The 25,335-nt window shown below is 41.5% G+C and overlaps 2 protein-coding genes and 1 pseudogene across 3 annotated transcripts in view; 2 read left to right on the forward strand and 1 right to left on the reverse strand.

Moving 5' to 3' along the window:
• The window catches only part of vps8 (VPS8 subunit of CORVET complex), a 60,002-nt gene extending 48,361 nt beyond the window's left edge, over window positions 1-11,641 (reverse strand). The window contains exons 1-3 of one of the 2 annotated variants that reach the window (XM_062400722.1): window positions 11,499-11,641; window positions 1,303-1,371; window positions 63-193 (exon numbers count right to left, since the gene is read on the reverse strand). In XM_062400722.1, coding sequence (XP_062256706.1) covers window positions 63-193; window positions 1,303-1,371; window positions 11,499-11,570 — 272 coding nt within the window. In that variant the 5' untranslated portion in view covers window positions 11,571-11,641. The remainder of the gene's footprint in view (window positions 1-62; window positions 194-1,302; window positions 1,372-11,498) is intronic. The other variant, XM_062400723.1, reaches the window with a different exon arrangement.
• Window positions 1,672-2,885, forward strand: LOC133966097 (hairy and enhancer of split-related protein helt-like; annotated as a pseudogene).
• A 5,796-nt stretch (window positions 11,642-17,437) lies between the features above and the next one.
• On the forward strand, window positions 17,438-25,114 carry zic2b (zic family member 2 (odd-paired homolog, Drosophila) b). Its single transcript, XM_062401698.1, has 2 exons — window positions 17,438-18,332; window positions 20,698-25,114. The coding sequence occupies exons 1-2, from the start codon at window positions 17,816-17,818 to the stop codon at window positions 21,327-21,329; spliced, it is 1,149 nt and encodes a 382-aa protein (XP_062257682.1). The 5' UTR covers window positions 17,438-17,815; the 3' UTR covers window positions 21,330-25,114.
• The last annotated feature ends 221 nt before the right edge of the window (window positions 25,115-25,335 follow it).

A 25,335-nucleotide genomic window follows, 5' to 3' on the forward strand; every position in this document is an offset into this window, starting at 1 on the left:
GTGTGTGTGTGTGTGTGTGAGTGTGAGTGTGAGTGTGTGTGTGTGTGAGTGTGAGTGCATGCCGTTTGAGATGTGCAGGGTCTCCACTGTCCGAACTGGCCAGAGAGGATGTGTCACAGGAATGAGCATCCATGTTGTCTGTGCTCAGTGTGCATGTGTCTTCCAACATAAAGGGCTCCTCCTCATCGTCCAGCTGCAGACACACAGGATGACGAAACAATCACAGCTCAGCTACAAGGGAATTGTCAGTTTATTGAATTTCGCAGTTTTTCAAAATAACAATAAACACAAACCGACTCTAAAGTGACATGAGGGTGGTTGTTTCTATAGAAGTCAATGAGAAAGTAACTCTACTTCTTGATATATAACAACTTGATTAATAAACGGGGTGTGGAAGTGCGATTGACAGCTGACACGGCCCAATGGAAGCTGGTGGCAGGTGGGCATGCAATGTCGTTAAGCTCTGAATTAGGCTCCACATCAATATATATTGTTTCAAAAAAGAAGATAGCTCTGCACAAAATGGTGGCTTCAAATCAGAAGCTCACAAACCAGTGAATAGCATCAATGTGGGTTGAAACTTGATGTAACTGAAGATAAGACATTTTCTTGTCTTGACTTCCACTGTTCCACTTAATTGACATTCCAGACAACAGATTCGGTTAACTTCATTTTTTGACACTCACTACATACTACAGTGGTATACATGCTCTGAGCAGCAGGTCGACATATTTACTCCTACATATCATACCCCTCCTCTCTCACATACATTTCCCATTTATCTCTGTTGGTTTCTCTCCTCTCTCTGATCCACTGTCCCTCTTCTCTCCCCTATTTGCCACCCAACAATCCTCTCTTTCCCATTGCTCTCCGCTCAGCCCAACCGGTCAAGGCAGATGGCTGCCCACATTGAGTGTTGGTTGTCTTCCAGTTAATGAGAGAGTTTTTTTTTCTCCACAATCACCAAAGAGCTTTTTCATTGTAGGAAATGTTGGGCTTCTCTGTAATTTTTAAAGGTTTCGACCTTACTATATAAAGTGCTGTGAGATAATGTTTATAATGTTTTGGCTCAATACAAATAAAATAAAATGTTTAATTGAATTGAATTTCACTCTTTGAAAAAGGCACAAAGGCCAACATATAAATAAACAGAATGTGGGTCGAAAATTTTTTGTGTGTGTACAGTTTAGACAGAAGAAAAGATCTTAATCAGCTAATCAAACCTGATTAATATGACTTTGTAACTAAAGTGTAGTTATTCTGTTGACAGTGTGTGATGCAGTACAATCACATGTACTTGACCTCATTAAGGATGCTCTCCAGTGTGGGAGGTGTGTCCACTTGGGGAATGTCAAACTCCTTATCATCGATCTGAGAACAGAAGTAAAATGAAAACAGAAGTTAGAAAGCTGTATTTGTTACTCTGTTGTATTTGAAGTCCCTTTGTCTGTCCTGATGAGGATGTGTTTTAACACCAGTTCATCCCCACTATGCACATGTTCCTGAAATGATTACCCAGTCAACACTAGGGTTGGGTACCGAGAACCGGTTCCAATACAACCGGTACCTACCCAGACCGAAATGCAACGCAGATTTCGGTGCTTAATTTCGGTGCCTGAGCCAATTAAAGACTGAGGTCTTCGTTCCTCCCGCCTTCCGTCAGGCCCCCACATGAGTCGGGCGCTGCTGCCGGTGGACAAACTCTTGTTTACGCGCTGCCCGAAGCATGCGCCGGCCTTAAGGCCGATTTATAGTACTGTGACTGCAACTGTGGCTGGCTACGCAGTTGCATCTACAGACTCGTTTTGGTTTATAGTTGTATAGTAGGGTTGCGCGTGTTGCAAAGCAATTCCCCGCCAGAACACTAGGCGGAGTAACGTGTTAAGTCGAGGACGACCTCAGAGACGCCTTCTTTCTTCTTCGTCTTCACCTTCTTTCTTACATCGCCACTGCGGCTCCTCAGAGCATTTTTCTGGCGCACAAATCCACGAGTCAGTGACGGGTTAATCAAGTGGTCATACTTTCCGATCTCCTCTGGCAAACGCTCTTCTAGCTGGTTCATATTCGTTCTTCTAAATCTTCCGTGGTTTCTGCCGGTATTATGGGGGCATGAAACTGGAAATGCGACTCCGGAAATGATGTAGTCAGCAGACCAATAACAGCCTTTCAACTAAAAGTAGCAAGGCTGTTGAAGGCCGATTTATAGTCGTTTTTTTTGCAGGCACGCAAGACACGCAAGCCACGCATTCTCTATTGTGGTTGTACATATACATATATATTTTGTTACTAGTATATTTATGTAATTTTTTATTCTTATTATTGTTGAGTAAATTTTTAAGTGAGATATTCTAGATAGTCGATATTCAGTCCAGTTTTACGCACCAAAATCACACGGTCAAACACGTAAGATATCGACAGGGTTGTAATCGTTGTTTATTTTATTTAACTACAGGTGAACTTTTCGCTCAGTTTGCGAACTACTTTCACTACGGATACCACGAGTGCATGAAGAACCTGGTGCACTACCTGACCACAGAGGACAGAGCTGAAACCAAAGACATCAAGTACGCACGGATCCTCGCCTTCTTACAGTCCAAGTCCTGTGTGGTCACCGAGCCCGTATTCGGCTCCATCAGCTCTCCTCCCCGGAGCACCAAAGCCACAGCCCGTCCGACTCCGTGTACCAGCAGAGTCCACCGGGACACTTCTCCTGGCAGAGCTCGGCCATCACGGACCAAACAGTGCCGCTCTCTGCGCACACACAGCAGCACGGTGGATACTTATCACCGGTACAGGGACTCGATCACCATTATTTTAACTTCATCGGTCACACGCAGGCAAACACATATAGTTTGCACAGTGCGCAACACGTCTGCTATGTTTAGTTGTTCTTTCTATTTATATAACTGTGAATGAGGGAAACTGTTTCTGTACATGTTGTAAATAAATATTTCTGACTTAAATTCAACTTATTTTGTCTCTATTTAAATTTACTCAGATTAAATCTCAGTGCGTAAAGAAAGAATCCATTGCTCGGAAAAAAAGAGGAGAGAGAAACTAGTGCTCATATTTAAACATCAGTGAATTCGTACTAATTTTGTGGAAATGTACTGTGATGGGAGATTTTATATTTAGATATGTTTCATGCAAGGAATGACAGTTCAGATGGAAATATTATTCTGATGTGTTCCTGTGTGTTTAAGACTGAAAACATGTGGGGGTCAGCTTGGCAGACTCAGATGTGTATTCGTTGGAGATACCTCTGTGCCTCTGTTGAGACAAAAGGTTTTCACACCTAGGGTCTTTTATGGGTCATCCAGCAGAGACGGGGGTTCACTGAGTCTAAGCAGATGCCTGATGTTATTGTAACTTTCGAAGGGGTCCTCATTCAGATTGAAGGTGACCAAATCTAAGCCTGAAGACAACACGCAGAGAGCTGATTGGATAAACATTCTACCTCTCTGAAAGGAGGGGCTTATTTAGTATAAATCAAATGTGATTCCATTGTTCTGTGCCATTGACCCTAGTCTGACTAAGTGACAGGGTGCTCTGGCCCCTAGCCGCAGCTAGGTAGAATTGTATGAACCAGAATTGATAATTGTCTTTGCTGTGAAATGTAATTAAATATTCCATTACAGTACGAAAAGGAGATTATAGTCTTTATCCTCGGCATTGCCCTTTATCATATTATAAATGAAAAAAAACAGTTGTGTTATAGATTATGATTGTTTGGGGTGACTTCAAAATAAGAAGGAAAATCATTTGAACAAGAGCTGGACTCTAACTTTATCCTAGAACCCCCAAAACACCAAGTTTTTGTAGCGTACTACTATCTATACTGAACATTTCATAAAGCTCAAAGACTATTATGTTTAGTCTGGCCCACACACCTGCTTAAGGACTACTCAAGAAATCACAAAATTTTGCGGGCGAGTCAGGCCCGTGAAATTTTTTGTATTCTGGAGTAACCGGAAATGGGCGTGGCAAAAATAGCTCAACAGCGCCCCCAAGAACGCAGCAATTCTGTCTAGTTTAACCGATCTTCACGAAATTCGATACCCACGTGTTTCATGTCACAAGACACAAAAGGCACCAGGAAGACAGCCATTTGGGAGTAAGTGGCCATTTTGGCCATTTTACACGTTTTGTATTTAACGAAATCCTCCGAGAGCTTTCATCAGATCAACTTCAAATCAGTGTCATTAAAAATACATAGAGAAGAGCACTGTTCTTGGCTGCTTTACAATACACAGCTCAAATGAGCTGTTTGGGGGAGAGCGTGGCCTAGGGGATAGAGCGGGTGTTCTGCAACAAGAAGGTTGCCGGTTCAAATCCCACTCTTTCCCATCTGCATGCCTAAGTGTCCTTGGCAAGAAACTGAATCCCTAAAATGGCCCCTCATGAATGCTGAGTGTTCTAAAAATATAAGTCGCTTTGGACAAAAGCTAAATGACATGTAATGTAATGTAAAAATGAGCTTAGGCAGGGCATGATAACATGGTCAGATTGGTGACATTTCCTCAAAACCGTGTTAACATTGCGGTGCGGCAAAGGTTGATCCTTCGCAAAAGGAGATGAAGTTATCGCTTTAGATGCCGACAGGGTGAAGGAGATCCAAGATGAACTGAAAACGTTGAACGAGGAGACAAATCAACTTTCCCAACTGAGGACGACAGAGCACGACCTGAAGATCACCATCCCTCCCATTGTCGTTTTCCAGGAAACGACCCGCTCCTAAAGCACTGATTGAGGATTATCACAACAAGGCCCATGTTGATCACAAGCCTGAAAAACGATACTGAGCTGGACTTGAGGTACGGCCCTGGATTCCAACCAGAGAATGAGGACTGAGCTCCCCCACCATCCTGCCACCACATCCCATATATGTCACTTGAATATGTCACTCGATTTACACTTTAAATAAATTATCTTAGTTAACCCTAACCCTTTTGGCAACGGCTGTACACACTAAACGTGCAGACAGTGTTGGTTTTACTTCCCGTCAAACACTCCCTGAGGTTAATGGTCTACTGGATGAAATGGACAATGTGCTGACTCTATTTAAAGTTTGTCTTCCGTTGCGCCACCTACTGTTCTGGTGCCCAATTGTTTTCAGCAACAGAGAAATATAAATCAAAAAGTGTCTGTCCAATCAGTCGGTCCATAACGGACTCAGAGAAGCATAAATTGGCCTTCAGTCTTCAATTGGCTCAGGCACCAAAGTCAGAGTCACGAGTCAGAGTGTGTGTTTTGTATTTATTTGTATTTATTTAAGTAAAGTGTAAACTTTTCATATATTATTCATAGTTTTAAGTTAAAAAGTGTTTTTTATTGATTTATATTTATAATCTTTATAAATAATATATAATAATAATAATCTCTTTTTTTTTTAGGTATCAGTTCAGGCACCGGTATCGTTTTAAAAGTATCGGTTAGGGCTGCTCGAATATGGAAAAAATCGTAATCACGATTATTTTTGACAATATCAAAATCACGATTATTCAAACGATTATTAATATGTGCCCTTATTCTGAAGTCCATGCTTTTTCTGCTGCCCTCCCTGCTTTTCCACTCCCGCTGTTTATTTCACCGCCGATCACCACACACACAACTCGCCTCCTTCACTTTACTGCTGCTTGAGAGTGAGAGCCAGTCAGCTGGGCCGCTGAATGCTTTGGGGGAAGGACTGAATTGCCAAATAATTGTTTCAACTCGATTATAGTAGTTTGGAGATCGTTTGACCCCATAATCGTAATCACGATGAAATTTAGAATAATCAAGCAGCCTTAGTATCGGTTAAGCACCAGTATCGAAAAAAAAAAAAAACGATACCCATCCCTAGTCGACACTGACTCAAGACTTCCAACTGAAATCCAGACAATGACTTGTTACCAACCACTGGTATTTTTAACCCTAACCCTGTTAAACTCTGAGGTTAAGATTATTTGGTAAAGCTGACATTTTAAAAGCAATTAAAAACATACCGACTAAAAGGGAAAGAGAACTTTTGATCAGCTGATGAACAGCCTATTTGAGTTAAATTGTTGTTTTCAAAAAATTGCCTGCTCACAACTTTTGGTCTCTTGTTCCCATTTCTTCTTTTTGCATTTTGAAGCTCTACTTAGAACCTTCCTAAGATCCAACAGTGCAAAATGCAAATCATGCAATTTTTTAAACTGGTCTTAAGATTTTGATCAGGAGTGTATAAAGACAATCAGTGACTAAAGACAATCAGTGACTATATATATATAAAGATGATCTGTGACTAGATAAGACAATTAATGACTGTATATAGCTATGATCAGTGACTGTTTATATACGTGGATGTCTTCATTTCCTAGCACTGTATAGAAATTAAGCTAAGATTTCTCAGATCTGGGCGCCTCCATCACCTGCTGTGCAGGAGTGAAACTGGAGACCAGTCAAAAGTAAATTTCAATTCAAAAATATGTTTTCACATTTTATTCATCTGATTTTATTCTCTTTGCACATAAGAGATGATGGAAACTCCAATTATTCGATCAAGAGTAATTGGAGAGTGTCCACGCCCCCCTGGGGGACCGACGACCTGTCACTGGTAAGTGAAAGCTCCCTCAGTGGCGAAATGCTAGGGGCTGGTCTGACACAAACAAATCAAATGTTTCGTTCCTGATCCACCAATCAAAAGAGGAGTGTTATCATTTGAACGCGAGTTGCACGTACGCTTCTGAGTATAAAAGTAACTGTAGGCATGGTCAGCGCTCACCCTCATTGAGACGACATCCTGCAGAGTTTGTGCGATTGCTCTTGTTTACCCTATAATTCAGATATTCATTGCTTTATAAAAAGTATTTTTAAAGACTCACTCCTTCCTTAGTAATACCTTCCTGCACTTGCAGCAGGCCTATTCGTAGCCTAATCTAAGGAGTAATTTGCTCCACATTCTTTTTTAGAAAGTTCATAGCCCCAAGAGCTAGCCTTCTAGCTAGCTAACTTCTTCCAACTGCAGCTAGCCCTTTTCTCCTTAACACCTAACTTTACATCTTCAATGATCCACCGTGTTGCAACAAATAAAACACCAGCACTTGAATACTATTCTGTGCTGTCCCTGTCTACACTGTGTACTGTTCGTTTTGTTAGGAACCATTGCCTAGCACAGCCTTATTCATTATTCGTGTGCAAGTCGCTCACATCCACACATACAAACACACTCACAAGACCACGACATTGCAATTAGAACTTTATTAACATCACACACACTGTATCAGCAAACAAACACAACTATGGACAAGTTTCTGATTCGTAAAAGTCAGGCAACAGATGCGCCAGTTGCGAAGAAGCCAAAGCTTTGCTTATATGACGAGAGCTATTTGCAGTTTGGTTTCACCGTCACTGGCACGTCTGAGCAACGTCCTCAGTGTGTTTTGTGTGCCAAGGTGCTGGCAAATGACAGCATGAAGCCATGCAAATAAAAAAGGCACCTCAACACCAAACACAGCGACTTGAAAGAGAAGCTGTGGACTTCTTTAAAAAGGTAAACGTGATGGCCTCCAGCAACAATATTCCACCATCTCTAAGCATAGCACCGTCTCTAAGCTATCCATCTATCTATATATTGTGGTGTAGTTAAGGGCGGCGCGGGCGGCGGGGGGCGGGAGGGCCCCAACTAACTCTAATCAGCTTTGGGGGGGCCCAGCTTGCAAAAGTTCGAGAACCCCTGATATAGGCTATTATAGCCTGGAAAGGAAATACAAAATGCATGTTTCACACAAACTTCAAATTTGCTTCTATTGCTGACTTAAGTCTTCATATCGTCTTGATTTATTTCCAAAAAATCTCTAGTGATAAGAGGAATTTAAAATATATTCGATCTGTCTCATTTAAAAAAAAACAAAATTATGAATGGATGTAGTCAGCTACAGATGAAGCTGATAGTCAATTTAAGAGCCCCCCCTGCTGGGCAACAAGGAAAACTACTTCAAATCATGTTTTGTGCATAAAGACTGAAAATAATCCATCCATACATTATCTATGCTGTTTATTCTTTAAAGGGGTCACAGGGAGGATTGTAGTCAATTCCAGCTGACATTGGGCAAGAGGTTGGATACATCAAGTTAGGGATATGGTAAACTTAGAGTGTCCAATAACCTCGTCTGTAAACAAAGGCTCTGACCAAACCAAGATTTGAAACAGAAACCTTCTTGCTGTGAGGCACCAGTGTAACATTGTGCAGGCATGCCGCCATACATACTAGGGATGGGCATAATTAATCGTCGATCGAGTAATTGATCATAAAGAATTTCCTGGAGGAAATTATTTTTTCATCGAGAAATTCGCTAATTACACATTTGACCACGGGGGGCAGTGTTTGAAAAAAACGCCACAGGCCTACTCAGTTACCTGCGACTGGCTGCGAGTTAACGTGTATTTCCATTTCCAAAGTAAACATAAAGAGGTCATGGCGAAGTGTAGCGTGGGACTATTTTGAGTTAAAAAATGACTTGGTTCACTGCCAATACTGCGAAGCCATCTCCGAGACTGGGGGAGACGAGGAGCCTGCGTTGTCTGACACGGACGAGGGGAGCGCAAAAAACGGGGCCGCGGCCAGCTAGCGAAGTTAGCACGGAGCTACCTGTGTATCACGGGGACGTCAGTCCCCTCAGAGCGGGTTTTTTCGGCGGCTGGACGGTCACCAGGCTGCGTTCGCGTCTGACCTCGGGGAATGTTAACATGCTCATCTTTCTCAACACAAACCCGTAGGCTGGTGCTGAGGTTGTATGAGAGTTACTGGTTATTTTTATGAAGTTTTCTCGACTCGGTGCCTTGTTTGATAGTTTTGAGTTAAGTATTATATAGATGTGGTTAAGTTGTTGTTTAACATGATGTTTTTTATATATTATTATTATTATTATTATAATATTATTTTGGAGAAAACAGTTGTGTTTGGTAGAACCGGCTTCTAGATGTCGGCTCCGCTGCTTAAGATTACGGCAGCGCATGTTTTGTTCTTGTTGTAATAAAGATCTCAATGAGGAAACACGCTTTATTATTTCACCTCATTTTAATATAGCCTATAAATATTTAATTTTTTTACTTGAAAATATGAATGATTAATCGAAAATTCGTCATTAATTCTCCCGACGATCGATGAAGACTATTTAATCGAACGCCCATCCCTGATACATACTAGATAGATATCTATCCATCCATTCAGTGATGGCCTTGGCCTCCTGGTTGCTCCATGGCGGTGAGCCTACGACACTGAGTTGCATTGGGGTCTTCAACCTCAGTATACCAGTTTTCAGGTTGTTCTAGTTTAGTCTTGAGGCTGTTTTTAATGAGATTTGAAATACAAAGTGGTGAGTTTCAATATCTTCCCTGTTCAATTTGATTTGAAAAATACAATTTTAGAATGACCATTTTTACCATCTCATACACAGGAATGTGTTAGATAACTGAGAAAATACCATGTGAACTTCCCATCAATAACAGATCAACTAGCATTAGCCAACAACTATCTATAGCAACATTACACCTGAATTAATCGTATTCATGAAATACATTTAGAATGGTAATTGTTCTGAAATATATAGCACTATCCTAGTATTATCAACCCCTCAATATTTTACACATTACAAGTCTCATTCACACACTCATTCATACATACATAATTCACACACTGCAGCACAGCCATCAGGGCCATTCAGGGTTTAGCGTCTTGCTCAAGGACACTCGGGCATGCAGACTGGATGAGCCGTGGATTGAACCACTGACCTGCTATACCTCCTCAGCCACAGCTGCCAAAAGTTGCTTTGTCATTCACACAACTCTGTTGCATACAGAGATCATACAGTGGCTGAACTGATCAGAGGAAAGAAAAGCACTACAGCAGCTCAGTACATCTTCTAATTGGTTGTAAAAAAAGAATCCAGCCATCCATAGATATAACCCTTGGTGGGGTACATCCTGGACAGGTCCTCAGTCTGTCACAGGGAAGACATCTTATACCCAACACACAGTGCAGCGCAACTATCTTTGCTAGTTGCAGACCAACAGCGTTAATTTTCCCATCCTGCCCCTACATTGTTTGAATAGAAAATGGACTTGTATCCATCTGAGCACCTATATGTATGTTGGTCTTAAAATGAGGTGTGATCAGGCATATTGTTGCTGAAGTCAGAAGTCAGTGGTGCAGGATTTCACTGTTAATGTAAGGCTCAAGTAAGAAATACACCTACATTTCTTACTTGAGAAATGTAGGTGCATTTCTCAAGTAATGCACATAGATGTAACAAGCATCTATGTGCTTGTTACACATAGATGATCGAAACATAAGCATGATTAAATAAGAGGCTGAGTCGAAACCTGCTGAACTATGCACCTGGTGCAGCAATCTTTTTTGTCAAACATTAAACTGACAAAAGCGGATTGGACAAGACTTAAATAAGTGTTTTGCTTCAGAGCAAAAGCATAGAATTAAGAAATTAGGCCCTGAGACATGAAAAAACATTCACACTTGTGTAAAACCAGCTGCAGCTATTGTTTCTTTTATTATGAGACAGGAGAATTGCTCATTTCACTGTCATCTAGTTAACGCTGCTGATGTCAAAATGTCAAACTCCGTGGTGAGATACTGCTTCGCTTGACATTGCAACTTGCTCGTAACAATGCTACTCGCCTTAGGCAAGACCATGTTAAATAGACTTCTGCTGCTGGTTTTAGAGAGATTTAAATGGTCAGTAGTTAGGCTGTTGACAGGATTTAAGCTGATCCTCTGAACGCAACATGCTCTGGGGCCGGTTAGAGGCCAGCATAAAGTGACCATGGTGACCCTGAGAACCCTGAGTTAACCTGAAGCTACCTTGATAAACACAAACACTGCTTCGTAGTACAGGCCCCAGGTCTGATCAGGTGACACCAAGGGACCAGCAGTGGTGGACTGTGGAGCACAGAGGCTTATGGGAAATGCTCTCCTGTTAAATGCTTCAGCTTAAATCACACTGTTGAAGAACCATATCACCACATGTTGGACTAACCAAGAGCAACTGGATGCGTTTCCAGCTTTTTGCTAAAGGAGTAGGAGCTGATGGAGCCTGAACGCACCACACACTAAGAATTGCACCATGACGCCTCAACTTTACATGAAATGATTGTGAAAAAGATTCACGGGAAAAGGAACACTCACAGAATAACTGAGCATGTGAGACAACATCTGCCATTTAAATAAATACCGCTATGAGCTGCATGTAAACACTTCGTCACGTGACAGTGCTGACCCACGTTATGATTCAGTAAAAACAAACTCCTACTCACACTGGGGAGTCATGGTGCTCACATGCAAATAACATGCAAATAACACAGATATAACAACACAATGAAACAACGACCAGGTCCCACAAGAAGCACACACTGTGGGCGGATCACATAAGGAGCAGCAGCAGCACAGGGACCACCTCCCTCCCTCAGCTCTGCACATTAGAAGAAGGAGAAGGAGGAGAATAAGGAGAATAGTCTCTCACCGGGTCCACCTCCATCAGGTTGAGATGGGAGGAGGCAGAGATTAGGCTGCGGGCGTCTGGGGACTCCGACATCTCTGTGTGTACACGGACTGAAGAGATCAGATCTGCCCTGGGTCTTACAGTCTGCGGCTCTTCTGACAGGAAACACAGCGAACCTTCTTCTGCTCATGTTTCCTTAGCGGTTGGCAAACAACTCACTGGCGCATTACCGCCACCCTCTGCCCTGGAGTGAGGATCTGAGCGGCTATGCGCTTGGGACGGATGTAAACAACAATTAATACTCTAAGGGCAGCAAGATATGTCCAAAAGTACATTTTATATCAATATATATATATATATATATATATATATATATATAATCACAATAAAAGTCACATTTTTATTTTCTTTAAGTTCAAAGACAGGGTTAATCGTGAATCCTGGCCTTGAGGGTGAATGGGGATTGTGGTTAGGGGTTGAGGTGGTGATTACAACTACATTACTTAGATATGCATTATTACCTCCTAACATATTCTACCATTACTGACAAAACCTCTATCATTATCTGGCTGTGTCATTACGCTACCTTCATCTCTGTTGGTTCTTCTTAACAAATACTTTAAACATTGATACACCACTCCGTTTGTGATAGACACATGCAATTCACAGGCATGTGCTTACCAGTTATTGCAAGTGTACTGTTATAAAAATCTAATTATAGAAATAACGTGTTCTTCGTCTACTTCTCTAATTTCTTCAGCCTTCCTTGGCATAGTGTTGCAATTTTGACCCTCAGGTTCTCTCTCCCATTCCCCCTGTAGTTTCCTATCCATGTCTGATTTGCTCATGCTTTAAACTCCAGCCTCACTATGACTTACTGTCAAACTCCCATTTAATTTTTTGCTCTCTTTTGCCCTTTAGTCAGCTGGTTCACTCCCCTCCACCCCAATGTGTGCTATACGATCCATGATTAATTTCAACATCATTCCTGCTTTATTAATAGTTTTTTAAAGGGGACATATTATGCCCATTTCACCACAGTTGATATGGTTCCTTGGGGTCTTAATGAAATGTCTGTAACATTTTTTGGTAAAAATACCCCAAGGATAATTTAAAACAGCACCTTTTTACTCTGTTTAAAACAGACCTCCTCAGATCAAGCTGTTTTGAGGGCCTCGCCCCCCTCTCACCCCGCCCCATCTTACCCCACCCCCTTTCACCCCTCTCATCCCTCCCCCTTCTCCCCCCTCCCCCCTCTCATGGAGGTGTAGGACATGTGTTTGAATGTGTTCTCACTACAGAATGCATTCAACATCTATAGGGCAGATTATGGTCCTTTATGTCCAAGAGGAATAGAGCAGTAAGTTTTGTTTTTTTTATGCATGAGATATCAGTCATTTCTGCAATAAAATTATGACTGAGGAATAAAATACATAAATTACTCTTCTCTGTGTATTACTTTGCTAACTGCTCATCTTACATGTGTCAATTGTTGACATGTTACATATCAAACATTAAAAGCACACAACTGCTTCTATAAACTTTTATTGTCAGAAAGATTGCCACAGAGCTTTTTAAACATACCAAGTATAATGAAAACATTGATTACAAAAATACAATTTGTGCCATCAGTAGCCATACTGTAAACAAAGGAACACTTTATATTTGTGTGTCACCTTTTATTCTCTAAATACAATGTAAACTTTGCTCAGCCGTTACAGGTATTTGGCGTACAGAAGCTTTGTGAGCTGGTGTTGAGGCCCTCTGGGCCGGAGAATCAGGGTGGTCCTGCCCTCCTGCGTGCTGCTCCAGATACGCAGAGTGTTCCCTGATGCTCAGGGAAGTTATGCAGGGTTCAGACCTGCCCTTGATTGAAACTCGACACATAGCTGGCTATAACTTCCTGCTTGTCAGGTTTCTCATACTTGGCAGAGAGATCCTCACGTTTTGAGATCATCAGCACCTCATTCACATATGGGGCCGGGTCCTGAAAAACCTCGTGAAAGATGAGGTCCAACAGGTTATCCACGTTATCTGTAATACAAATTGGGGGGAAAAGTTGGACATTTTGCACTTTTTGTATTAATTACTTTATTTTTATAATTATTTTATTCTATTTATCGTGAAGACGATAAATAAATGGTCTTTAAATCGTGAAGACCATTTAGAGACAGCAGTTAATTGATGTTACTTATGTTTCACATACTGTTGTATGTTTGGATTTTAAATAAAGCCTGTGAGAATCACGGAAGGTTGCATCTGCTTTCACCGGCTTTGCTGTGCACTCGCCCTTCTTATATATTACATCTGTCCCCCGCCGACACACAGGACACAGCTCCAGGAGGCAGTTTTCATAGATAATATATGTGGGTGTCTTATGAACAGGGTTGGAAGATTCTATTAGAAAGACAAAGATTTCACCAAAAGGCTGCAACAGCTAAAAAAGTGTAGGATGGTAATCTATCTGATTATTGAAATGTTTAGATTAAATATTGAGTCACTCACGTCACATCTGCTGACTCAGTCAAGACTGTGATCGAGTCATCAGGATCATACGTAGCATCCTGTGGCTCTCCGAAGTCCATACTTTGGTTGTCCTGTCCCTCCTCCAAGCGAGGTCTCTTACAGCTGAGGTCCCAACACCGACATCAGTGCAGCACAGTTTTTTGGGTGCCTATGATAAAACAGACATTCAGTATCCATGGAGTCACAACAAATGAGATGCTGTTACAACGTTCACACGGAGACACAATCAATGACATGACGAAGTAACTGAGGGTAAACAAACCTGTACTTTTGTAGTGAGGTTGGCACCCCGTGGCAGCTGCTGACGGCCGACGCCCCGTGGCAGCTGCTGACGGCCGGCACCATCGTGGCAGCTGCTCACGGCCGGCGCCCCGTGGCAGCTGCTGACGGCCAGCGCCCCGTGGCAGCTGCTGACGGCCTGCGCCCCGTGGCAGCTGCTCACGGCCGGCGCCCCGTGGCAGCTGCTCACGGCCGGCGCCCCGTGGCAGCTACTCACGGCCGGCGCCCCGTGGCAGCTTCTCACGGCCGACGCCCCGTGGCAGCTACTCACGGCCGACGCCCCGTGGCAGCTACTCACGGCCGACGCCCCGTGGCAGCTACTCACGGCCGACGCCCCGTGGCAGCTACTCACGGCCGGCGCCCTTAGCTAACTTCCAGCTACAGCAGCTACTAGGCACACGCGAGCGGAGGGGGGGAAGCATATGTTATATTGGCCCAGGTTGATAAAACAGTCCGATTCAAAGTGGTGGCAGGAACGTTGCCATCATATATGAACTCAATCCATCTCAATCTTGTGTCTTCTGAAGCTGGAGTCACATGAAGACATGTTTGCAGCCGACCACCGATTCATGCTGCTGTTAGCTTATCCAAGTGTTTCCAAGGCTTGCAAGAATGAAATGGCGGACACCGGTGGACCGAGCTTCTATAAAGTGGGAGGGTCCATCTAGGGGTGGGTCGAGTGGTAGTGGGGGAGTGCATAGAGCTATGGGGGAATGTACTAAATGGGCATTTTTCGACTATGACGTCTATTTCGGTCAAAATTCCATTGGACGCACTTTAGCACATAGTTTCTGAAATAGAGGAACCACCAGGGGGAAGGTCCGTGGTTCATCATGATAGTGACATCATCAAAATTGTTAAGGTACAAACCAGTCCACTTGCCGAATTGTCCATGGGCAAGACACTGAACTGAACAACCCGACTGCAGTATCGGCACTGTCTGAATGTCAATGATGTGTGACAGATTTTAGGTAGAGAAGCCCTGCATGAATGTATGAAAGTGACTTGTAGTGTAGCGTTTTTTGATTATTCTATAACACTGAAAAAAGGGCTCTTTGAATACAGTCCATTTACTACTTACAATCTATTCAGGATATTTCCAGATGTCAAGTCTTTCATCTCATAACTTTGTCGTCATATTTGATAATGCACAACTAAAATGTGATTTTTCTTTGCTTGGTTTAAGCTTCTCATTCCATGTTAAGGCTAAAAGAACCGCCAGAAGTTGTCAACACTTGTTTGATATGATGTTTAAATCTAGAGTGAATTTTAGGCATTTATACTTTAAGTTTGTTAACACAAATTTCATAACAGGCTCCAAATTCAATGTCTCTAACAGATATCTTTAAGTATGGTTCAGGCCACCACTCCACAGGGTGATCAAAGTCTAAATTTCAGGACACGAACAAGTGAAATTGGTCAGGAAATTGTCGATTGAGGACAGTGCGAAGCAGTTGAACAGGGTTTAACACTTTCACCTCACAGCAAGAAGGTTCCTGACGATTGGCCAGGGTCTTTTTGTGTAGTTTGCATGTTCTCTAAGTGTCTGCATGATTTTTCTCCAGGTGCTCTGGCTTCCTCCCACAGTCCAAACACTCTAAATTGACAGTAGGTGTGAATGTAAGTGTCAGGATGTATCCTAATGTTGGCCATGGGTGTACCCCACCTCACACCCAGTGTCAGTTGGGATGGATGGATGGATTAAGGACAATCTCAGACTCATTGCAGCTGTAAAGAGAGAAAATTCATTGGAGCGTCACTTTGGTTAAATGAGGGAAGTGCATGTGTAATATTTGATTCTGGTTGGAGGGTGCTTTACTCTGTCAAATGTTCATATTGTCAATGTAACACAGTAATATGACGTTCGTCCCTCCACTGATTTTTCCATATTCGATTCACACTCTCCTATCACATCTACATCTCCCTCTTTGTTTGGTTATATATACAAATCGATAAACTTGCTGTATCACTTAACATCTTACTGATTATGGAGACATAACAACATGTTTTACTTCTATATTTTTCCCACATTAAGTAAGACAAAACCACAGACTCTGACACAGTGTAAACCATGTTTTCTGTGAAAGTTATGTGGAAGTTACATGACCTGTGTTTGAAGAACATGAGATCATAATAAACACCTAAAGGAAAACACCTCTCTTTGTGAGTCTGGATTATACGCAGACATTGCAGGCAGGTGCGGAATAATTCGGAATAATGTGTTTTTAAGTTGTTCAGTTAAGATGTTGTGGGACATTGGTCTTCATCGTGATGAATTCAGAACAGCCTTAATAGATATATGTAGTGTAAAGGAGAGGTTTTACAAATGAGAATTCACATATCTTGAATATCAACATACGGGAAGAGTCCACATCACATCCACATATCAACATTCAAAAGCAGAAACATTCAAACTAACTGCAGAGGAAACATTGTCCACTAACCAGAAGGTCGGTGGTTCGATCCTCCAGGCCCGGTGGGCACTTCAAATAGCCCCTTACAGCTGTGTGTGTACGTGTGATTGAAAAAGCAGCTGTAGCTTGATGAATGTGTGATTGTGAGTTACACTCTAAAGTCCTTTGAGTGGTTGATAAGACTAGAAAAGCATAAACTACATAAAATCTGGTTCATTTATCAGATACATTTACATGATGGAATAGAGTGCGAAGAATATATCTGGTTTAAGATTGGTTAACATTTCATGACTATTCAGTCCATGTTTTCCAATAATAGTACAATCTATCTTCCTCTTTCTTTGATCCTATTGAGTCAATTTTTTTTTACATGAATTGATTTAATTTGTTGTTGTTTTTCTGTTTGCTTCTGCTACATGAACAAACATGGAACATTTGATACATTTTCAGATTAATCAACTGATGAGTAGGAACCATATTTAGTTGTCTGTTATTGTTTTTAGATGGATTACTTGTCGATATGACCATATACTATCTATGATGTCTAGTTCAAGTTTCTCAGTTATGACGATTTTCTGCCTAAACACAGAATGTCATATATAGATAATATAGATTATGTAATAGTCTATGTAAATATGACTTAATGTATACATGTGGAATTTTCTAATTTAATATTTAATGATAGTGTGAGACCATTTTATTCTTATCAAACATTAACTGTTCTATAATAATGCACTTCATTTTCATGTTTTTGTCCTTTCAATCTAAATTCCCATTTTGTCGGCTGGTCGTAAACCAAGGTGGGGGCTGAGGAAAGGAGAGGAGGATGGAAGGAGACGAGGACGTCAGCAGACAGTGTTGGGCCGCGGCTGCTGTATTCCTTCGACTCTCTTCACCTCCATTCACACAGTAAATAAAAGCATGGAGGGTCTGCCTCTCGGGATCTAACATCAAGCAGCGGGGGGTAAAGACACCGCCGCATGCGTTCTACCCTCGCCTAAACGCAAAGGACGGAGGCGGGGAAGCGGCGAACGCTTCGCCCGGTGGATTTAACTCGTTTTTCTGAAGAAGGGAGGATTGTTGTCGGCGCTAAGAGCGGGGCAGTCCGCCGTGCCGAGCATGAAGCGGACGGCTGGAGTGGCCAGGCACAATGGCCTTGTCTCTCCGCTGGGGAACAACAACTCCGGAGCTTCGAGCATCGTATCACCGCACAGAGCCGCTAGCATCCCCGCTTCTACCGACAGCGGTGCCGGCGGTGGGATGGACGGCCTGGTGGATTTCTCCAAAGGCCTCGTCGTCAAAACCGAACTGGTGTGCAAATGGATTGACCGAACTTCTTCGAGACAGAGGCTCGGGCGGACGGCGACGACCGTCTGCGACCAAACTTTCAGCTCCATGCACGAGCTGGTGGACCACGTCACCACCGAGCATGTAGCCGCGGGGCTGGAGAGCCTCAGTCACGTCTGCATGTGGGACGAGTGCCTGCGCGGCGGGAAGGCTTTCAAAGCCAAATACAAACTCATCAACCACATCCGCGTGCACACCGGAGAGAAGCCGTTTTCTTGCGCGTTTCCAAACTGCGGCAAGATGTTCGCACGCTCCGAGAACCTCAAGATCCACACGCGCACTCACACTGGTATGGTTTCATGGTTGCATGGATACACGCGCACACACATACACACTCACTCACTCACAAACAAAGACATGGAGTCATTATGCCAGTCAGTGTGTATAGGCTCGTGACAGAACACAGAGGTGAAGCGAGACTGATCCAGTCTGAGAGGAATCCCCTCCATGTTCACACAGGCTTTGTTCACTTCGGAATCACACTCGTCCTCCGCTGAGCCCTTGTTTCCTTGAGGAGGAATCACAGCTCCACACTGCAGCTCAGAGTCATGTAAGGTGACAGGAAGCAGCGCAGAGAGAGGGAGGAAACGATGAGTGCAGAATTAAACTGATTAGGTTTACACAACTGAAGTGATTGTGTTTAGGCAGAGTGGGGCTATATTTCTCAGTTTAATGCCAATCTGCATAAAAATGTGGTTCACATGATTAATGTTTTTCCATATTGAGCCAGAAACAGACAATATGCAGTTTTAAACAGACTCAGTTGCCATCTTAGTAAAACCGTAGTTCTACCTTCTATTCAGACACTGAACGCTCAGTAAACAGCTTTATTTATGCTTTATACATGTTCTTCTAATCCTTTGTTCATCGTTTATAAGTCATCTAATACTGTTTGGATTGCAGGTTTGTCTAAGAACCTCTGTGACTGTTGTTTCTTTAGTTTTAATAATTTGCATGTCATGGTTTATTTGTCAGAATGAGGGGAGCGAGCGAGGAGGATGTTAACCGTAGGACCCTGAACAGACTGGGACACTACCAGGACACGTCACTGAAATCCATTCAATCACATTCCGACCCACTATTAATTTATTATATAGTGAGAAAAGAGATGAACCAAAACATCTGCTGGAATTAAAAAGGGTAGAGAAATAAGAAACACTTTCAGTTTATTTATATACATGTACACAGGAGCTACAGACTACAAGCTACAGCCTTGACCATGATCCTGCAGTTGAAGCAACATCTCTGAAAGAGTGTGAACAAAAATTATTTAGAAGAAGCTAAAAAGCAATGATTTTTATTTCTATTGTGCCTTAAAAAAAGAAAACAACAACACCCAAAACAACCCCCTCCATACAAATATCGTAGGTCACAAGAACTAATCCGAGAACTAATCCAACTGATCCATCGTACAACACCAGTATTGTGTACATACATATTACATGACATATAAATGAGATATTATGAATTATGACACACTTCCATTACACTTCGCAGTGTTGCAACAAATTACTATCTGGAGAGAAAGAAGGATAAATAAATAAATGAGTTAATTAATTGAAAATGCATTACATTTTAAAAAGGAGGAAATACAATTTTTTTATATATAAACCAAAGATCTCAGACCTAATTTTACGCTTTTATTTTAACCTATTATAAAATTCTTTATATATTTGTGTCTACTTTATAGAGTTATTTTTTATATATTTAGAATAGCAGCCTCAATATCAAAATTATGAATCCTGCCACTGTTTTATTCAGGTTTAAAAGTTAACCTATATACGCAAAGTACTTCATGGGGGTGACTGATCCAGGTCTTCCCCAGCATAAGTGTCCTTGGGCAAGATGCTGAACGCTGAATGGGCCCTCATAGAAAAAAGTGCTGCCCATAGATTCACTGTGGGAATGAATGAATGGGTGAATGGCAAACTGTACTGTAAAGTGCTTTGAGTGGTCATCAAGACTAGAAAAGTGCTTTATAAATACAGAACATTTACCATTCATGTGTTTTTCTTTGTAAATTTGCTACAAAAGATGCCTATCAAAATACAGTCATCACAATAATAATATTTTGTTTATTAATCATTCTACATCAGTCCACTTGTTGGCATCAGGGAGAAAAGCTCATAACAACAATTCCTGATGTAGCAAGGATGTTTTTAATGATACAATAATCGTTAAGAGTTAAACTATTGCTGCTATCAATTTTCCAGAGTGCATACACACGTCATCCTCCATCATATATTTGTTAACACCATAGAATCACCATAGAATTATCTTAATATAATTAATACAAACTGCAACATATTGTTTACCCAATGTTATAATAATTTGTTGTAATTTTTGGACTGTAATGTCATATTGATTACAAGTCCTTATAACTTAGTGATACCACAGACCATAAATGAGGGTTCCTTGCGGCCACATCCTGTAGATCAGATTGCTCTCAGTGACCTTATAGAAAGAGCATATGTTTATGTATGATTGGTGGAGTGTCCTGTCAAGTGAAGTTAGTTTATTTATTCAAAAACAACAAACTTAGACCAAAGTGCTTTGCAGAAATATTCAATAATTTGATTGTTATTAATACATTACTCATAGTTCGTTGCGCATTCTAGACTTTGATTATTGAGAGTTTCATGTTTGTTTTGCAGGTGAGAAGCCATTCCAGTGTGAGTTTTGCGAGCGACGCTTCGCCAACAGCAGCGACCGGAAGAAGCACTCACAGGTCCACACTGCGTCTAAGCCCTACGACTGCAAGGCACTTGGTTGCACCAAGTCCTACACCCACCCAAGTTCCCTGCGCAAACACATGAAGGTTCACGTCAAGATGTCACCTACCTCTGAACCCCAGGACCCATATGACTCCATCCCTCATCAACTACAACAACCTCATCAGGCTCTCCTCGAGCCCCTCAACCTTAAAATGAACCGTCTCTCTCCATCACTTGCCAACAGAAATTCAGAATTTCCACTTCTGACTAATCACGAACTGGGTATTAGCTCAGCCAGCGAAGTTGACCATAAGCTGCTGCTGCGAAGTTCCTCCCCAATGGCAATGCCTCTGGATTTGTCTTTGTCGGGCCTGAAAAATCAGCTGGCCCAGAAGCAGCAGAGTGGAAGGACCCCACGTAGGAGCCAGCGCTCAGTTAACCCAGCCTTACCTCAGTTGCCTAACATTAAAGAGTGGTATGTCTGTACCAGGACTACAGCCCCACACTTTCCTCTACTTCACCCAGACCACATCAAATCAGAACCTAGTGATGACGAGGAGTACGTCACGTAGGATGGAGTGACTGGTGAAACTGAAGGTTCACAACAGACCTCATACGTTCACAGACCCAGGTCAGGTCAAATTATGCTCTGTGGAATCATAGTTTCTGTTATTTTCTAGAACCAGTAGCTGTATGTTTCAGCATCAGTGGCACTTCTAAAACGCAGGAGGGTATGATCCGATGGATGGCTGTTCCTCCGTCTCAGATACAGAACTCGGCTCAGACATCATCACCATCTGTGGACCAAAAGGAATGGATCAGAAATGCCACAAGGGACAAGAAGAATTCTATCACTATGATGATCAAATGAAACGTCTGAAAAATAATTGCAAGTTATCTAATCAGTGTTAGCTAGCTAACCTGAACTAACAAAGGGGATTATTTTGTACAATTGAACCAGAGAATGTTGGTGACTGTTGTGCTAGTTGTTAAAGAATATAAAGAGAGTGTGTGTGTACATCATGACCCCTCTATAGAGACAGATTTTTGACAAATTTATCTTCGACATCCACCTAGATGAAGCAATCTCAAGGGCTATTGACACAGATGGAACGTGGGTATTGTGAATCTGAGCTCACAATATTATTGTACAAATGGTAATAGACCGGGCGAGTGAATGCCTGTGAAGGCCTCAGTAGGCTTTAAGCAAACTATGTGGTACAATGTGAGAAAGTTACAAAGTCTGTTAGAGGTAGCTCACTGTGCTGTCAGAAATTGTCTCAGATGCTGTTTGGCAATCAGACCAGATCTTTGTTTGACACAAACTGAGGCCTTCACTTATAACCCTTGGTAGTAACTTGCTCAAAAGTGTATTATGTCACCACAGTCTATTCTAACACAGCATCCAACAGTAAAGCTTGAGATTTAAGACAGTGGGATCCCCTTTGTACTGATCAAGTTTCCTTAACCTCTTCAACTCTATGGACCTTTCAGAAAGTTCATCATGGATTAATGTTTACACTCCACTTTAATTCAGTTCCCCAAGGTTTCCAAAATGACCATGTAGGTCATTCACATATTCCTTTAACAAAAATTGTGTATTAAATGATGCACAACCCATCTAGTATTGTTCCTTTGATCAAACATGCAGCCATAAAAAGTTAGGATTGGAATATCCAGTCAATGTAAGCATCCTGTAAGGTCAATGGATCAAGAAAGTGCAATGTATTGTCTAAGATTGTGGTGGAAGTTGAAAAAACTTATAATTTATTATTTGAAGAGACCACTTTAAATGCTTGATAAGTGAGTCATGTGCATTATCCACCAGTAGGTCATTTCAAGCTGGATTTTATCCAGGGATGTAAGGAAATATATCTGAAGCTGATTAATTAAACAATAAAGCAGGATATAAATGATATTTCAAGAGAAACGCTACTGGTGTATTACCAGACGGATGCATAGATAATTTGTGAAAAAAATCGGAGAGTTTATTTCTATCTTCAAAATAAATTTGGCTACGAGGGGTTCAAACAAATCATCACAAGCTAATTCATTTGGAATTCAAGAGCAGAGAGGGTAGGTGCAAGTTTAAGGGTAGAACTGTGTCATTGCTGTTTTGATTCTAAAGAGCAATGCCATCTACTCAAGCAGCTTGCATCAATTGACATGGTTGGCGTGGTGGAGCAGTGGACTGCACTTTCACAGTCCTTTTTGACTGGAGTTCCAAACATGCATACTGAATTACTACTGGTTGTTTGTCCATTTGTAGCCCAATTCTGGACTGGTGTACCATACCTTTCACCCAATGTGAGAGATTGGCTCCAGCTCTCTGTGACCCTGTCAACAATAGACTGGTATAGATAAAGGAGGGTTGGATGGCATGTGCTTGAAACTACTCAATAAACAGCTCAATAAAATCCTTTGTATTTGACCTGGAAGTTTAGTTACATGCTTTCTTCTAAATTGCATTTGATAAAAAGTAAAGAGCCACGTATGGAAAACAAGCATGTTAAGACCTTTTGACAATATCCATTGCTCAGAGTACATTCACTGAACCACTGGTTTGTCTTTATGAAATATAGGAGACAGATGACCTATTAAACTTCATTGGATATCCTGTAACCCTTTAATGTTCCACCTTTAACACCCTGACCCCATGATAAAGCAACACAAAATCATAATCAACTTGTAACTAAATGAGTCAATACGAAAGGAAAAACAATTCATTACACTGAACCAAGCTTCCTGCCCTTCTTGTTGAATAGAGAACATTTTATCAACCATTTTATCAACCATCCAAGAAGGGTTGAATCAAGGGCAACTGTGTCTGCTGTGGGAACTTAAAGATTTACATCCCTCATCCGAGAGGCTTCCTCAGTTCTGACTGATTGGTGACGAGTTGAGTTATTCAACCTCTGCAGGGTTGTTATCAAGGCCTTTACAGTCATCAGAGTCATTGGGGTCAGAGCAGGCCAAGTGTTATCGACAGTTGGATTTTTTTTAGAGTCACATGTGGCGAAGTGGGAATCTCCAGGGAAGGGATGAAAGAGCAGCATTGTTGGTTGGAAATAAGTGTTGTTGTAGACCTCCTCCACTGTCAAAGGAATCTATACACAATATGAGTATTGTTTTTGGCAGAGTAGTGTCCCTTATCCTTTGGGTGTAGGTAAACTGCTGGGGCCCTCCTTTGTTGAGCTTCCATGTATTTAAGGGTTGTTCAGTCTCACCAAAAATACAGGTCCGTGCATTCCTCACTGCAATGGACTGTATATATCAGATTGCTCTTCTTGTCTCTGGATGTGTGGTTTTTGAGTTTTTATTTTGTGTGAAAAACAGGGATGTGATGATATTTTTTTAAAAGATTCCCCTGAGGTTCTAAGATTCCTCTTTTCAGTGTTGTGTTATTCCTTTACTCAACCTTACCTGGATAAACATGGCCTGGATGTCTGAGAATCTCCATACACATTTTTTTTTACTGTACAGTTATTTGATTCTTTTAAACAGACTTCTGAAAACAGGTGAGAAGACTTTGTCTGTCTTTTTAGATGACAACAACGCTCATAAGGCTTAAAGAGAACAATACTTTAATGATGAGTTAAGTGTAAGTTCAGGAGATTTTTCTCAAATATAACTGAAGATCATCTGATACAAATTGCAAGCTCTCAGGCACATCTGCAACAATTTAGACCAAGAGAAGTTCCAGGCTGATTGGTTTAGTTGCACTACTGTTCCACTAACTGAACTACTACGTAAAGTTAGGGTCTCCACATAATTCAAGCCAACTAAATTAATCCATGTTTAGATTTGTGATTAATTAATATCAGACATGAAGTGGAAATGCCCTACCAGCTCAGACTGCTTCACACCAAGGTGCTTTTAAAATTACCATAGACTGATACTCTTTTTCACCACGGACCAATCTTTAATCTGCAGGACTGACCCCTGTGACACAATTGTACCAAATACCTGTTGACCTGTGATATTATGTCCATCATATTAACTAGAAAAGGTATTGGATACAGATCAGGCAGTGTAATTTCACCTAAACCAGCACTCAAGTCTTTGAGTGCCGTGAATTTGGGGGTCAGACTTTTAATGTGAAGGAACCAGCCCTTCTACTTAAGATTTAAAGTCAGAGTTGTAAACAGACTGAACCAGCAGTATGTGAGGTAACAAGAACATTATTTTTTCTATTAATATTTTAAAGAAGTTTGAGGCTAAGCTACTGGTTGGAGGCGCTGGCTCAAGTCTCAAGGTCATTTAAAAGTGAGTAAAACTGCATTTTACATCCACTGGTTTACTGCATGAGTCATTTGCAGTCTTCAAAGAGCAATAAAAAAATGTGATGAATTTCTCATGAATTTTCTCATTCAAAAGAAAATGTAATTGGTTAAATAAATCATTTAAACCTTAATTACTTATTATTAGTCATTTGTGAAGCACACACTAGTATGTAGCAGACTCCATCCACAGCATTACGTGTTTTTGGTCTATTTTGTTTAGAAATAACAAAGCAGCAATATTACAAGTTGGCCTTTCCTTTTGTGGCTAAATGTTATTAAAAAAAGACTGGTGTAG

The sequence above is a fragment of the Platichthys flesus genome, chromosome 12 (assembly GCF_949316205.1).
Source record: "Platichthys flesus chromosome 12, fPlaFle2.1, whole genome shotgun sequence".
In the NCBI taxonomy this organism is placed as follows: Eukaryota; Metazoa; Chordata; class Actinopteri; order Pleuronectiformes; family Pleuronectidae; genus Platichthys; species Platichthys flesus.

Coding starts and splice junctions, on each gene's coding strand:
- zic2b (XM_062401698.1), top strand. CDS start 17,816: ATGAAGCGGACGGCTGGAGTGGCCAGGCACAATGGCCTTGTCTCTCCG. Junction 18,333..20,697: donor CCACACGCGCACTCACACTG/GTATGGTTTCAT, acceptor TTTGTTTTGCAG/GTGAGAAGCCATTCCAGTGT.